General features: G+C 40.2%; 1 protein-coding gene across 6 annotated transcripts in view; it reads right to left on the reverse strand.

Annotated features, from left to right (window-relative positions):
* The window catches only part of PKN2 (protein kinase N2), a 137,320-nt gene that overhangs the window by 50,828 nt on the left and 69,392 nt on the right, over positions 1-17,100 (reverse strand). For all 6 annotated transcript variants that reach the window (XM_037907284.2, XM_037907285.2, XM_037907286.2 and 3 more), the window contains exons 4-6: positions 8,077-8,194; positions 5,806-5,951; positions 5,495-5,708 (exon numbers count right to left, since the gene is read on the reverse strand). In XM_037907284.2, coding sequence (XP_037763212.1) covers positions 5,495-5,708; positions 5,806-5,951; positions 8,077-8,194 — 478 coding nt within the window. The remainder of the gene's footprint in view (positions 1-5,494; positions 5,709-5,805; positions 5,952-8,076; positions 8,195-17,100) is intronic.

The raw sequence follows: 17,100 nt of genomic DNA on the forward strand, positions 1-17,100 counted from the left end.
AATTAAAAACATCAAGATTAAACAAATATGGAATCAAACATCAGCAGGGGTTACAATTCAGTGGTATAGCATAAAGCAATTTTAAAACAATCTATTCTGTTATGCTTATATGTAAAGATCTTAATTCTTAATATTTAAGCAAAAGAAAATGAACAGAACTGATGACTACATCAGTAGGGAAGAAGAAAACTTGTCAACTGAAATTTAAAGAAAAGACAATTTCTCACAAATGACAGCTGTGTTAATATTCAATTTAGGTAACAGATACAATGATGTCTACTGTACACTAGCAGGCATTCTTCAATAAAATGTGATAGGAAGCAACACTAGAAATTAAATAATTTACTTTCTGAATGAGGGCACATGTATCGAAGCATGGCAGGTTTTATTTTTTGTTGAAAAATCTTCCAGGAAACCCAAATACTTATTATGCTGAGTATGAACGTATTAAGTTATGAAAATATTGAAATGCTTACCTATGTACAGCAATTAAAGAGATATGGTCATATCATATTTGACCCAAAATTTAGGTAATTAAAAATTATCTTTTATAAAACCCAACAGCAATGAAAACTTTTCTATGAATGTTTTTAAAATATAAAGCTTTGAACAAGGTTTCTAGATAGCATTATAATGCAACCCAAACACTGCAACATCGTGCTAATGCAAAGATGGAAATGGACTTTAAATAGACTGGCAATTCTATTTTATTTCCCAAGTTGTTAAAAATATAAGTAAGTAAGTAGATCAACAGTGAAAGCTAAATTAGATTTTTTGAGTTTTCAAGTTAATAAGAAAATTTAAAATTAAAACTCTGTTGAAAGGACAATCTCAGCTTACTAAACATCATATAACTAAAACAAAGTTAAGGAAAACACCAGCATGTTTTTTTTTTTTTTTTTAAATTACAGTGACTAGTGATACTACTAGTTTGTTGAAAAAACATTAAGAAATCTAATTTTGTTCCTGCACACTGAACTCAGGAGTTAAATATATGCATAATTTAAAATCTCAATCTTTTGAAATTTAAACATATCTGGATTTGCTGAAGAAGATGGTCTTTTACACAAGTGGGTATGAGGCCTTCAGGCTGCTTCCCAATCCCTACCCTCTCTGCAGCAACACAATAATGTCTGAATCAACAGTACATGGAAATCCAAAAAGACACCCTCCTCCTTCTAGAGTTAGAATTTTCATATTGATGCAATCAAATTCATTGAAAACTTGTAGACTCTCAGACTTTTGCCAGAAGGACCATCTTGATTTAGTCTGACCTCTTGCACATTGCAGACCACAGAACCTCATCCACCCACTCTTGTAATAGTTACTGAAGTCCTCAAATCATGATTTAAAGACTTCAAGTTACAGAGAATCCATCATTTACTCTAGTTTAAACCTCCAAGTGACCCATGCCCCCTGCTGCAGAGGAAGGCAAAAACCTCCCAGGATCTCGGGATATCTGACCCTGGTGAAATTCCTTCCCAACCTGAAATATGGCAGTCAGTTAGACCCTGTGCATTTTGGGAAGACCCAAACAGCCGGACATCTGAGAAATAATTCTCTGTAGTAACTCAGAGCCCTCCCCATCTAGAGTCTCATCACTAGCCTTTGGGGATATTTGCTACTAGCACTCCCAGATCGGCTATGTGCCATTGTAGGCAGTCCCATCCCCTCCATACTCCAAACTCAGTTTTGAAGCCAGTTAGGTTTTTTGCCCCACACTGCTCCACTTTAAAGACAACCCTAGGTGCTCAGGATATTTCTTCAGAGGCCAAAAACGTGGACAGATTTTAAAGTGTCTGATGACATGAAAATCTTCATCATTTAACACAGTTCATGTCATAAAAGCATTTTTCCTTTAAATGAAGATTTAGATTCTTTTCTTGCAGTGTATCAAGGGATGTCACCAACTAATAAGTATATTAGCCTGAAAAGCCATTAACTATATTTGAATTCTACTAGTCTTCATAGGTGCTGGAACTAGGACTGCTGGAGCCCCCCTGGCTTGAAGTAGTTTCCATTATATGCAGGGCTTATAGTTTGGGTTCAACGGCTCTCAGCACCCCCACTATACAAATTGTTCCAGCACTCCTGCTAGTCTGCAGTCCTCCACCTGCAGCTGCCGTGTAATGAGGGCAGTGTGGTATGTGGTGAGCATCCGTGCTTAAGAACCCTGCTTTATTCTGTGTCGTTCCAAATGGCTGTGCATAATAAGATCTTCACAGCACCCTGCCCAGACTCTTTCTGAGAAGCTCAGCCCTTAAAGGCACAGTCCCCAATATCACAGGCAGCTAGTGGTACTTGTTTCATCCTCAACCAGATGATAGCAACAAGCCAGTGATGTCACATCTTCTCTGAGGCTGACACACCACCCTCTGGGAGCAATAAACCCCAATTAACCAAGCCATGTCGTTTGGAATCATTTTTGATTATTCAGGAAATTAATATATACCCTACTCATGAGTCTGTTCCTGTTGAGGGCAAAATATACACATGGTTATTCACAGCACTAATGCGATAGTTCAGTTTTAAAAAAAACAAAAAAAGTAACCAATGTCCTTTGCTGCACTTCAGTGTGTCTTCCATTTTTTTTTTAATTCACTTTGTCAAGACTGCAAGATAATTAATGAAACTATCAGTAAGAAATATTTAAAAGATTAACTATTTTGCCACCTGTCTTGATATAAGATTACAATTTAAGAGAAAGGTAAAATGGTTTTAAAATCAAGGGTCAGGACATTAATTATACCCAGGGACACTGAAATCCTCAGTGCTCCAGTAAAAATTCCTAGTGAAATCACACTGGATTTGGAGAAAGACTGTGCTGAATCTGTAAAAACGCCACACAGATAGCCAGAGGGATTTGCAGAACTTTGTATCTCCGCTTTTTGTCCAGTTGTTACATTTCTTATTTGATCTAAATGTAAGACAAGAAGAACCTTTCCAAGTTATTAACATTAGTGCAGCCTGGCATACAAAGAAAAGTTTGTGTTTGTTATATTAATTTTTTAAAAATTAAACTCGTGAGGCCAAACTCTGCCCTCAGAAATACATATATATCCCCTGTGTTGCAAAGACAGAATTTGACTTCCTGTATTTGTTTTTTGTTTTTTTGGCAACAAACTTCCTCTGTTACAGTTCAGGCTAGCAGTTAAAGGTAAAGTCGTTGGGGAAAACAAAAGAAAACAGCTGGATTAGTACTTCTAATTTGGTAGTTTATTTAATAATTTAATAGACTCAAAATATCTGAATACAGTTTTATTCAACACCTGCTTTAAGCAAACGAAGTAAAATCTGGAGAGATGTATTTGAGATCTTCATTAAAAACATATGAGATCTCTTGAAAACTTCTTTCTTTTATGAGGTTCCACAATTCAAGATGAACAGCATCTCTGAGACACTGATTGGCTATATAGTCTTGACTTTCATAACCCACTATGCAGACATTTATTTCTGTGAATACTAACACTTAATTCCTCATATTTAGTTATTTTAATCTAGGGAAAACCATTAGCACAAATAAATAGGGAACTTAATATTTTTGTGCATTTCCATTAAGGAATATTTGAAAATTTCTCTACTTTATAAATATAGTTTTAATTTTGTTTTTTTAAACATAAATCTCGCCTTCCATGAAGCCAGTGAGACCTAGTGGATAAGGTATAGGGCTGGGAGGAGACCTGGATTCTATTCCCAGTTCTGCCACTGACTTGCTATTTGACCTAGGCAAGTCATTTAACTCCTCTGCACCTCAGTTTTCCCATCTGTAAAATGGAGATAATCATACAGTAACTCCTCACTTAAAGTTGTCCTAGTTAACGTTGTTACATTGCTGATCTATTAGGGAACAAGCTCGTTTCAAGTTGCGCAATGCTCCCTTATAACATCATTTGGCAGCTGCCTGCTTTGTCCACTGCTTGCAGGATTCTCTGGAAGAGCAGCCTCTCCTTGTGGGGATTAGAACCGGGGGGGCGGAGGGGGGAGAGGGGAGAAGGGGTGCAGTTTCGCGCCTCCCCCCCCATCAGCTCCCCTAAATTCCCTGTAAGATATGTGGCTCTGCAGCTGTCCAGCAGCAGTTCAGGTGGCCCTCCCCCCACTGCTGTGCTGTTTCTGCCCTGCCCTCTGCCTTGGAGCTGCTCCCGGGAGCTTCCTGCTTGCTGGGGGAGGGGGTGAGAGAGGTGCTGATATCAGGATGTGCCTCTGCTCCCGCCGCTCCTGCCCCCCTCTCCACAAAGCGGAGGAGGGGGACAGGGCTCAGGGACAGAAAGGAGGGAGCTTGCTGGAAGCTGTTGCTTTCTGTCTGAACTGCATGCGACGAAGTGGGTATTCACCCACGAAAGCTTATGCTCCAATACGTCTGTTAGTCTATAAGGTGCCACAGGACTCTCGGCTGCTTTTACAGATCCAGATTAACACGGCTAACCCTCTGATGTCTGAACTGGCTGATCTGCTTAAAAGGGCAATGTAATTGAAGTGGGGTCAGCATACTTAAAGGGGCAATGCACATCTCTCTCATTCATGCAGGCACCCCCCCCCCCGCACTTTAAAAAGTCAGCACCTGTGTAGCCGTGCATGTGCTGTCAGGAGGAGGGATTGGTGCGCTCCAGCTGGATAGCGTGGTCTCATCATCATGTTCATTTTTTGCAGGGAAGTGTTTGCAGCTACTGCCCTGCATCTATTGTGTTTCCTCCCTCCTGCCTCAGTCCATGCTGCCTTGTGGAGTGTGAGGCTACATTAACAGCAGCGTATTAACGCTTAAGCCTCAGCTGAGTACTAGTTCATCATTTAGCAGTGAGGCATTCCCTAGGAAATATTCCACCCTTTTACTCTACCACCTCAACCGAGCTTCACAATCATTCATTGCTATGTACAATATTAAACTGTTTGTTTAAAATTGTTTAAAACTTATACTGTATATGTATATAATGTCTTTTGTCTGGTGAAAAAAATTTCCCTGGAACCTACCCCCCCCCCCATTTACATTAATTCTTATGGGGAAATTGGATTCGCTTAACACTGTTTTGCATGAAGTCGCATTTTTCAGGAACATAACTACACCATTAAGTGAGGAGTTACTGTACTTACCCACCTTTATAATGCACTTGATAATCTAAAGATGAAAAGTGCTAGCATTATTCTAGAGAGACTATTTAAGGACCAGAACATTTCTTTTTTTAATTGAACTTTGTACATATCAAATATATTTAAGGAACCTCAATCACTTGTAATGCCTTATGGGCATTCTATCAGCCACTACAAACACTAAAGCCTTTATATTTATATACAAATTATGTAACACCTTTACTAAACCTAGCTTAAAATTTTAGTGTGTGTGTTTTGGTCATAGTTCTTAAACAAAATAGTTGTAAGATAAGCATGTAAGAATGAGATATTTCCACATACTTTTACAGACAATATAGAATAATGTGTGTATGAATCACTTGAATGCTCAAGTTTAATAAAAATGAGTAATAAATTATACAAAACCACATACCTGTTAAAGCTGCTGGTTTGGATAGTGTACTATACTGGTTCTGTGTAGATATTATACTTTGACGTGGACTTAGTGTTGGCGAAGAGACCAATGAAAGCTCCTCTATAATAATACTGCTTTTGGGATGGTTTTTAGGAAGTTCATTCAGTCTTTGTTCTAATGAATACTTTAAGAGGTCCAGCTTCTGGCTTGATTCATTAAATCTTGCTTGAGCCTTGTTCAATATAAATTAAAAAAGATTTTTAGAACAATCCACATTCTTCAAACATAGTATTTAAAATTAAATTTCATAAACTACATTAAAAAGTTACTTCTGAAAGTGCTTTTCTGTCGGTAACTTTTCCGGAGCCAAGCAATTTCATCACGTTCTTTGCACCTTCTGCTACTGCATACTCTATCCTAAAATGATGCCGCAGTTCTTCCATTCGAAGCTCAAGAGGGCTTATCACAGGTTTTGCTACAAATAAACAAAACATTTAATCTTCACTGAATACCATCTATTACTTTTGTTCTCAATATTTAGCAATTAAAACAATTTAATAGATGCAGAATTTAACAGTATAGGAAAAACAGATGCAGCTTTGTTAGACTGTAAAAGAAAAGCAGATCATAGCCACGTATGTTATAGAAGCAATAATGAAACTCAAAGTTTTGCATTTAAATAATTATGTTCTGAGCTTGATAAATCCACCAGACTGATACTAACCAAATAACTAAACTTACTAACTAGAGGATATGAAAGACCATGGTCCTCCCCCGGGAAATTAAGGGACAATGCCCTTGCAAAAAGCCAAGTCTCCCACCTACTGGAAAGAGTAAGGTTTTGAGTTTTTCTTCTAGATTTCTGCCTCTGAACCCAAATTGGAGACTCCATCTTTCATATCACTGTCTGACAAGATGATGTCTGATCAGTTTGAAGCTCTAACTGTTGCCCTATTCCACACCACACCCCAGGTCTTGTGGCTGCTGCAAGAATGGGGGATGAGAGAGGTCTTACACCAGGCCTTTCCAAAATTGTTTTTGGTCAGTAACTAGTGATGCCTTCTGCTGGTGCTCAGATTTTCCAAGCAGCAGCAGAGAATTACTTGACAGTTTCACTACTGCCTCCAGAGTTCGGAAAAGTAAAGAGTGAACATGACCAGTGTTATTGATGTATGCAGTGTTGTTGTAGCCGTGTCGGTCCCAGAATATTAGAGAGACAAGGTGGGTTAGGTAATATCCTGAAGAAGAGCTGTGTACTCAAAAACTTGTCTCCCTCGCCAACAGAAGTTGGTCCAATAAAATATATGACCTTACCCACCTTGTCTCTTAGTGTTACTGATACCTTCTAGTACTGTTTGGCAAATCTAGGAGCAGCAGTGGAGACACTGCAGTCCTGTCTGCATACTCAAGAAGATAACACTGCATTGATTTAAATTTGGTAGATTCTCTTTACAACCATAAGATTTAGAAATGTAGTTTGACAAAATTTATGACACTTCCCTGTAAAAAGACTTCCCACTTATCACTAGCAAATGGATATATCAAGCCCTGATTACCAGGCAATTTCAATAATTCACAAAATATATACATACAAGATTTAAAAACTAGACATAACACACTGCTCATAATTTTACAACATCATACTATGATAGTTCAGGGCCTTTAACTTATCTGTAAAATTTCCCTGTAGACTGAAAAATAGCAGATAGGTTCTCTAGACCTGCAAGGGAACTTTCAAAAAAAAAAAAAAAAAAAAAAAAAACCACCACACCACTAAATTCTGAGTAGTGTTTGAGCAACGAAAAGATTTGGTTTGAGACAATTTTGTGCTTTGGTTTGTAAAAACTCAATTTCTTCCCTGGCCTAAAATTGCCAGATGTGGGCCCAAATCCTATTTGCCTTACTCTCTTAAATGTTCCCATTAGAATTAACAGTCCTGGACTATCCACATGAGTTAAGTGGGCAGAATTTGGACCTTAACGAAACTGAACTTCTTAAAAAAAATTAAAAGGAATACTTGTGTCACCTTAGAGACTAACAAATTTATTTGAACATAAGCTTTTGTGAGCTACAGCTCACTTCATCGGATGGTGTAGCTCACAAAAGCTTATGCTCAAATAAATTTGTTAGTCTCTAAGGTGCCACAAGTACTCCTTTTCTTTTTGCGGATTCAGACTAACACAGCTGCTACTGTGAAACCTTTAAAAAAATTAAAAGCCATAAAATTTCGAAGAGGAATTGCTACCCACACACAGCAGCTATTTTCTCCACAGCAGAAAAAAAAGAGCAAGAGCATATGAAATATATTAAAGGAAAAGCCAAAATGGAAAGGACGAGGTGTGAAAAGATAATGCAAAGCAAACCACAAGCTACAAATAAGGGAAAGCATTTTTTCCTTAGAAAAATCACATTCAGGTCTGAATATGTAGTGTGGCATCTCTATTGTGCTGTACTATTTCAGTTCATTAAAACCAAAGCCTGTCTTTTATCTGACCTCCTCATCCACCAAGGTTTTCTTGCAGTCATAAATGCATATTAGTACATCCCTATGTAAAATTCAAACATTAGTAAGCACATTTCTGTCTTCTCTACTTCATCACCATTATCAAAAGCCAATTCATTGGTCTGGACTGCCTGAAGAATCTGCATCCTTATGACTTCTATTTTCGTCTTGCTGTCCTGGAGCATCTGTTGAGCTGTAGCAAGGAGTTTTCGATCCTATTAAAAAAGAAGGAAGTTTTAAAATGTAAACACTTGGGATGACAAAGAGGTGAAGAAGAAACCTAGTTAACAGCAGCTGATATTTATTCCCAAAGCATGAAACATTTAAAGTTTGCAAAGTAGATCACTAGGGCCTCCTATCAAATTCACAGTCCATTTTGGTCAATTTCACGGCCAGAGGGTTTTTAAATTGGTCAATTTCATGTTTTCAGATGTTTACACCTGAAATTTCAATGTTGTAACCCTGGGGGTCTCAACCCAAAAGGGGCCATGGGAGTGGGAGTCACAAAGCTATTGTAGAGGGTGGTCACAGGATTGCCACCCTCACTTCTTTGCTACCTTCAGAGCTGGAGGAGGTTCCCAAAGGTGGAGGTGGGTCTGATCTCCACCTTGAGTAGCCATGCAGGGGAAGAGGAAGTCCTGTCCCTCCCCAGCCTAGTAGCTGGAGCCCGGTGAACGGTAGGAGACCCCAGCAGCGGTGTCCCCAGCCCTGTTGCTCTCCCTCCCTCCAATAGCTAAATTTCACAGAGGAAGTCTGATTTCACGGTCCGTGCCATATTTTTCATGGCTGTGAATTTGGTAGGGCCCTACAGATCACATAACGCAGCAAACCAATTCACCAAACTACTCTAGGACATTAATGGAACGTAAGCTAGGGTGGAGGTATATTTTTAGTTCATGAAAACAGCTCAAGCCATTCTATTGGAAATAATCTGGATAAATGTGACATTGTCTAGGAACATCAGATCTCGTAAGATCATAGTTCTATCTACCTTGCTGACCTGTTTTTACCTTATTGCTCTGATTTTCGCCCATGCCCTTACTGCTACAGATTTCTGTTTTACTTATTGGTAACACTTCTACACATGGATCCCCTCCAAATTTTTTCATATGGTACACATAACTAAAAACCACTCTCACTTTAATTTAGCATGGCAGCTAGTGACACTCAGCTTTGGCCTGGCAGCCCCTCTGTCCTGACTGAAGGGCTGCCGGGCCAAGTTTCAGTGAGTGGTGTTGTGAACCAGTGTATGGGATTGCAGCATCACACAGGTCTGGGGGCCCAGGGCAAACTTCCCCTTTTGCCCCCCACTCTGGGTGGCCCTACTCCCCACCAGTGGTATGCACTGTGCACAATGTGCATACAGCTGTGGGCACCCCGGCTCCTACATGAGAGAAGATGCAGGTAATCCATGGTAAAAGACATCACATACTTTTAACAGAAATGTACAAACGTAGCCTCAGAGTCAGACCTGAGTACTTGTTATAACATCTGTTGTGCTTAGATCTTTTAATGCCTGAGTCTCCTTGAATGCAGAATATTTCTAAGCACCCATATCAGCCCTGAAGGGGTTAAGGTGGTCCAGAAGAGAGGCCAATTAACCTTCATAGTTGCATATGGAGGGAGGCCCAGAGATTTGAAATTTGAAGTAGCAGGGGGCTACAAAGGGAAATTCTGCAGTCACTCACTGGGAGCAGAGAGGTGGGGAGAAGGAAACCCATGGGGAAAATAAGCCTGGGGATCCTAGCTGTGGATAAAGGGCACACTGGGTTTAGTTATTTGGTTAGTATCAGTCTAGTGGATTTATCAAGCTCAGAACATGAACAAGCCTTGCAGATTGGGAGGATGCGGGGGGGGGGGGGGGGGGGGGGGGAAGCAGTAGATGTGGTATATCTTGACTTTAGTAAGGCTTTTGATACTAATCTTGCATGACCTTATCATAAACAAATTAGGGGAAATACAACCTAGATGGAGCTACTGTAAGGTGGCTGCATGACTGGTGGGAAAACCATTCCCAAACAGTAATTAGTGGTTCACAGTCAAGCTGCAAGGGCATATCAAGTGGGATCCCACAGGGATCAGTTCTGGGTCAGGTTCTGCTCTATCTTCATCAGTGATTTAGATAATGGCATAGAGAGCATACTTATAAAGTTTGCGGATGACACCAAGCTGGGAGGGGTTGAAAGTGCTTTGGAGGATAAGACTAAAATTCAAAATCATCTGGACAAATGGGAGAAATTGTCTGCAGTAAATAGGATGAAATTCAGTAAGGACAAAGGCAACGTACTCTACTTAGGAAGGAGCAATCAGTTGCACACATGCAAAATGACAGCGTAGGGAGGAATACTGCAGAAAGTGATCTGGGGGTCATAAGATAAATAGGAGTTAACAGCATAACACTGTTGCAAAAAAAGCAAACATCATTCTGGGATGTATTAGCAGGAGTGTAGTAAGCAAGACACAAGAAGGAATTCTTCCACTCTATCTCACACTGATTAGACTTCAACTGGAGTACTGTGTCCAGTTCTGATTGCCACATTTCAGGAAAGATGTGGACAAATTGGAGAAAGTCCAGAGAAGAGCAACAGAAATGATTAAAGGTCTAGAAAATATGACCTATGAGGGAACATTGAAAACATTGGGTTTGTTTAATCTGGAGAAGAGAAGACTGAGGGGGGACATGACAACAGTTTTCAAGTACATAAAAGATTGTTACAAGCAGAAGGAATAAAAATTTTTCTCCTTAACCTCTGAGGATAGGACAAGAAGCAATGGGCTTAAATTTCAGCAAGGGCAGTTTAGGTTGGACATTAGGAAAAACTTCCTAACCGTCAGGGTGGTTAAGCACTGGAATAAACTGCCTAGGGAGATTGAACAATCTCTGTCATTGGAGATTTTTAAGAGCAGGTTAGAAAAACACCTGTCAGGGTTGGTCTAGATAATACTTGGTCCTGCCTTGAGTGCAGGGGACTGGACTAGAAGACCTATCGAGGTCCCTTGCAGTCCTATGATTCCTTCCACTCAAACAGAATTGGAGTAAAATAAAAAGGATGATTTAGTCTGTATATTAAATGGCTGGAGCGCCACAAACTGCTTTTCGAAGACCTGCTGGATCACTGGGAGCTGGTTGAATTTGCTAGTCCTTCTCTCCCCATCATGTCCCCTCCCCCCGATCCCAGCCATTTCAGCTGCATCACTTGCAGGTACTTGGGTTCTTTTAAATTTTTTATTTGATACACATAAAAATCTGGACTACGGTTAAGGTATAGGTTAAAGCAGTTCAGCTGTTTTAGTCACAACTGAGAACTGTGCAGCAGATAAAATGGATACGTGGCATATCATTTTATATTTGTTGCAGAAACCATTGGGGACAGTGTTTCAGAAGAAGCATCTTCCCTTTCCTAACCCAGCCACCATATATGAAACTGGACTGATTTAAACATTTATCAATTAGCAAGTAAAAGATTCAGTCACTGATTATAATTGCCTGCTTTAGCTTAAAGGACCCTGAGCTATGAGAGGCCACACTGGTGCATTTCTGATGATGATTAAAGGCTAAGATTTTGTCATGGGTATTTTTAGTAAAAGTCACGGACAGGTCATGGGCAATAAAGAAAAATTTATGGAAGCCTGGTGACCTGTACCTGACTTTTATTAAAAATATCCATGATAGAATGGAATGGGGCTGGGCAGCTGTGAGCTCTGGGAGGCCCCCACCACCCGTGGGGGCTCAGAGCTCCAGGATCCCCCTCCGTCCGCGGCTTGGAACTGCAGGGGTCTCCCTGGGGCCCTGCGGGGATGCCCTTGCCCTGCCGTGGTAGCCAAGAAGCTGAGGAGTAAATCCCCACCACCCATGGCGGCTCAGAGCTTAAGCGGCAGGGGTACCTCACAGCTCCCTGCCGCTGCAAGAGGTGGCAGGACCCTGTGGCTCCTAGCCGCGGGGGCTGAAGTCACAGAGGTCTTTGGAAGTTACGGATTCCGTGACTTCTGCGAACTCCCTGACAAAATCGCAGCCTTAATGATGATCCATGGGGATCACCTGAATTTTTTTTAGGAGTACCTAAAGCTGAGCTAGAGAGACTGGTCATATGACCTCACAAGGATATAAATGACCATATAAGCTTGTATGGACTTTGGTTAAAAGGTACACTTTTGGTACTTCTTCCAGCTGCCTTATCACTACTTCCTTTTCAATCTAGTAAGCCACAGGTGCATGACAGGCAGGTGTTTTGGTAAAAGACCCCAAAGTATTGGGCAGTTCCAACTGGAGATGTCATGAGAAACTCATACTGGATTCAACCCAATAATACAGAGGTTCTCAAACTGTGGTGGTCTGTGTATAGTTCCCTCTAAGGTGTGCGTCTGGGTGGCCGCACATGAGAGAATGAAGGGCCACTCACCGAATTAGTGGAGCCGCGCAGGTGTGGCTCCACTAATTAGGTGCCTAGACCCTGGAAAAGACGCACATGTAAGGTGAGGTGGTGGCCTTCGGGGGAGTAGGGGCTGGGTGAGAAAAGGGGGTGGGGGGAATTTGGGATGTGCAAAGCTGCGGCAGCCAAAGAGGCAAACTTTCTCCAGCTCCAGGGCTGCGGTTGCTGGGGAGAGACGGCCCTCCTTCCCAGCCTCAGCTCTGTAGTGCTGTGGTGGGGGAAGAGACCCCCCCCTCCTTCCCAGCCACAACTCAGGGGCTGCCACAGCAGAGGAGAGAGGAAGAGACCCCCTTCCTTCCCAGCCCAGCTCAGTGACTGCCGCAGCGGGGGAGACCCCCCTCCTTCCCAGCCCTAGCTCAGGGGTTGCCGTGGTGGGAGAGAGCGGACACATCCATTGCATTAGAAAGGTAAGACTACTGATATTAAAATAAGAGTTGTGTGCTTTTATTTATAGAATTTTTTTATTATTAAGGTTTTTTTTAAATATAGCATTTTTATCCAAAGCACTTTACAATAGTTAGCTAATGGTACAAACAACATTTGGAAAGATCATTAAGTGGTCCACCCAGACCCTCAGCAATTTTCGAGTGGTCCGCAAAAAAAAAATTTGAGACCTACTGAAATAATAGACTGTTTTGTGTGGAGGAGAAAAATTAAGAGACAAAATAGAAGCATCTGATCTACTTTCTGTATACCATTCATGATTTTATATACTCTTAGCATATTCTCTGTTATCACTCTTTCTGCGGGTGCAGCTTGAGAATCAAAGCACTTCCCTTCATTGGCTGTTGCATTCGTCCACTCTTAGTTACACTCAAGATAGATATCATGACGGGGGGGAGGAAGGGTTTTTACAGAAAAAAGGATTTTAGGCGCTGTCTGATTTTTCTCATTTGAATATTGAGATTTCCTTTATATCCACGAATAAATAAATAAATAAATATTTCCGTGTTTGGTTTAAAAAAGCCTTGGTTAGATGACTCATCTAGAACAATGTACATCATAAAAATAATGATATATGAGCCACAAAATTAAAGAGAACCTATTTAGTATTCCTCCATAAATTTTTCCTTTAACATCTTTTGATTCTACTATGTGTATGTGTTTTTTATATATAAATTCAGATCTATAATTTATTTAGCTCTTTTGTAACATTTGTTAATGTCAGATTGTAACTTTACTATATAGAATATCAGGACATCTACAAAAAAAAAAATCTTACGTTTAAGTAAGTTTTCTCTTTAGCTTTCTTCCAAGTGTTCCTCCACATAAGAGTAATTAGAGCAATTACCCTTTAAAAAGAACTAGTACACTTTATATTTAGAAAGATTAATAGTAGATTCATAAAATCCTGACAGCTTCCCTATAAAATGGGATGAAAAGACGGAGAGTTTGTCTTTGTACAAGAATCTGTTACTGTTGGCTAAAACTGATGTATGCCTTTCATAGACATATTTTGCAAAGACACATTCTGCTTGACTAGCATGAACACTAGAGCTCAAAAATCTTGCTCAAATCATCCTTTAGCCCAATGGATTAAAAAGATGCACCACTCTTACGTACATAAGAGTGGCCATACTGGGTCAGACCAATGATCCATGTAGCTCAGTATCCACTCTTCTGACAGAAGCCAGTGCCAGATGCTTCAGAGGGAAAGAACATGGCAATTTCAAATGATTCATCCCTGAGTGTCTAGGCCCAGCTTCTTGAAGTCAGAGGTTTAGAGACCCACCAGAGCATGGGGTTACATCTCTGACCACCTTCGCTAATAGCCAGATAGCCTAATCCTCCATTAACTTATCAAATTCTTTTTTGAACCCAGTTATACTTCTGGCCTTCACAACTTCCACTTGCAATGAGTTCCACAGGTAGACTGTGCATTATGTGAAGAAGTACTTCCTTTTGTTTGTTTCAAACTTGCTGCCTATTAATTTCACTGGGTGACCCCTGGTTTGTGTGTTATGTGAAGGGGTAAATAATACTTTCCTATTCACTTTCTTGATACGGTTCATGATTTAATAGATATCTATCAAATCCCTCTAGGCTGAACAATCCCAGTCTTTTTAATCTCTCCTCATATGGAAGCTGTTCCATACCACTAATCATTTTTGTTGCCCTTCTCTGTACTTTTCCAATTCTAATACACCTCTACCCCGATATAACGCGGTCCTCAGGAGCCAAAAAAAATCTTTCCATGTTATAGGTGAAACCGCGGTATATCGAACTCACTTTGGCCTCGAGCATTTCCGTTATTAATAGTCAGCAAATCATTTTTGTTAGAACTAACATGGTGTATGCAGTAAATAAATGTTCTACAATGGTTAAATTGTATCTCCTTTCTTTAATTACAACAATTATTTTATAAGCTTACTTAAAACCACACTTATTAAAACTTATTAACTACACAGGTACTAAACACTGCTAAATGCAACCATGTGAGCTACATTTCATCATACATTAATCATTTGGTCTGCAGTAATGCTTAGGAAAATGCAAAATTCACATAAAATACCAGAAAAAGCTTTTAATTAAACATCCTGACAAATTACTGTAAAAAAGGATTTTGGTATTTTAGCAAATAGGAGCATGGGCCACTTTGTCACTTAGCCAACTATGTCATACATATATTGTTCAGTAATATGAACTGTTAACTATTAAATAGTTTGAAAACATTTTGGAGATGGGAGTTTTTTGTTGAGGGGCAACATTATGAATTATATCTACATCTGTAAGTCGTTCATAGGTTGGACACATAGCATCCACCTCCATCCACTCTTGATTAACTATCCCACTTTGAGCCATAAGTTCCCTGTAGACTTGTTCTGCCTTCATGGCCTCTTCTTCCGTAAAACCTTCAAAGTTGTTCTCATCTTCTTCCTCATCTTGGTTGTCATCACTTTCAGTGACAAAAGCACTTTTGAGACCATGATGCCAACATTTCTCTATCGTTGACGGAGTGATTCCTAGCCAGGCTGTCTCCCCGAAGTTAAATATATCCAGCAAATTCAATTTCTTGATTACTTCCGTTATGCTACTGTTGTCCTCAACAATTTTCTTTACTAAGACTTTACGATAGTTCATTTTAAATGTGGCTATAATGCCTTGATCAAGGGGCTGCATTTTGGATGTTGTGTTCTTAGGAAGGTAGCTCACCTTTATCTTCCCGTCTTTGCTAGTTAAGGTCTCTACTGGGGGGTGGGCGGGACAGTTGTCAAGTAGGAGCAATGCCTTTGGATCCAGGTTTTGTCTGCGTAGGTGGCTCCAGAGAGCTGGTGCAAAATATTTATTAAACCATTCCTCGAAAATATCCAGTGTCATCCAGGCATTTTTTGAATGGCGATAAATGAAGGAAAGTGAATCCATGTTCTTATGGTAGAAAGCCCAAGGTAACCTGGATTTTCCTATGCACAGAGGTTTAAGTTTATGTGAACCGGTTTTACTCACGCAGAAAAGTATTGTCACTCTCTTATCACCTTAAAACCTTTGGCCTTTTGTTCTTCAGTCCTAGAAGCAAGTGTTCTATCCAGCAGCATACGGTAACATAAGCCGGTTTCATCAGCGTTATAGATTTCCTCCGGAGCATAGCCACACTCGATGATGATCTCTTGTAACTTTAGCGGGTATTCGTTGCAAGCTTTTATATCAGCAGAGCACGTCTCTCCTGAAATTGTGACTTGCCAAATGCCATGATGTTTTTTAAAACGATTAAGCCATCCACTGCTAGCTTTAAATTCGTTACCTTGATGTGCAAAAGCGTCCTCACCCAAGCGTCTAAAATAGAGATCCTTCTTCAATTTCTCCGCTTGTTTCCTTATGTCACCGGAAATTGGCGTGCTGTCGGAGCGTTCTTGGGTAAACCACATAAATACTGCTCTATCTAGTTGGTTATCCTGGGCAGTTTTGAGGCGTTTCCTTTCCAGGCCTTCACGTTCATCCAGCTCAACTAGCACTGATCGTAATTTTTCCTCATCTTAATGTTGTTTCTCCCACTCCTAGTTCTTTTGAGACCTTCGCTTGGCTCATTCCTGATTTCAGTCTGTCCAAAGCTTCCAATTTTTCTTTGACTGTCCATGCCTTTCATTTCCATGGCTGTGAACAACTTGCCATTATGTCAATGGTATTTTAATATTAATGCTAACAATTTTTTAAAATTGTTTAGAAAATCTCAGCGCAGAGTTACAATGTTTCCAAAATACAACTAGTGAGACAACTTAAGCTTAGTCGATACTGTACACAATTTAGAAATGAGATTAAAATAGGCGGGCGAGATGAAAACGCCTAATGGGACCATGGGCAGGCAACATACGTTTACTCCTGCCTTCTCATTGTTGCACATTCGTTCCACCACTTTGATACATGCACATTGGTACACACAATATACTGTATGTATGTAATTTGACAGAAGCCACATTTTAAGAGCCGAGGCGCCAACCACGGATGGTTTGTAACAACTTTAAACTGGCAAGGCAGCAGCAGGTTAGTCAACAACGAAGTTAGACTGAACTCTCCTTTCTGATAAATTAGTCATGGTTATAAATTACAAAGGCTGTTTTTATTATAACGGCTGTTGAAAATTAGCTACCACCTCGCACATGATTTTGTTGTCCGCAAAACGAATTTAAACTTTCAATGGTTTTAAACTATCAACGGATTTAAACTGTCAACGTTATAACTTTAATTAAGACTTGCAG

Source organism: Chelonia mydas, chromosome 8 (genome assembly GCF_015237465.2).
Source record: "Chelonia mydas isolate rCheMyd1 chromosome 8, rCheMyd1.pri.v2, whole genome shotgun sequence".
Lineage (NCBI taxonomy): Eukaryota > Metazoa > Chordata > Testudines > Cheloniidae > Chelonia > Chelonia mydas.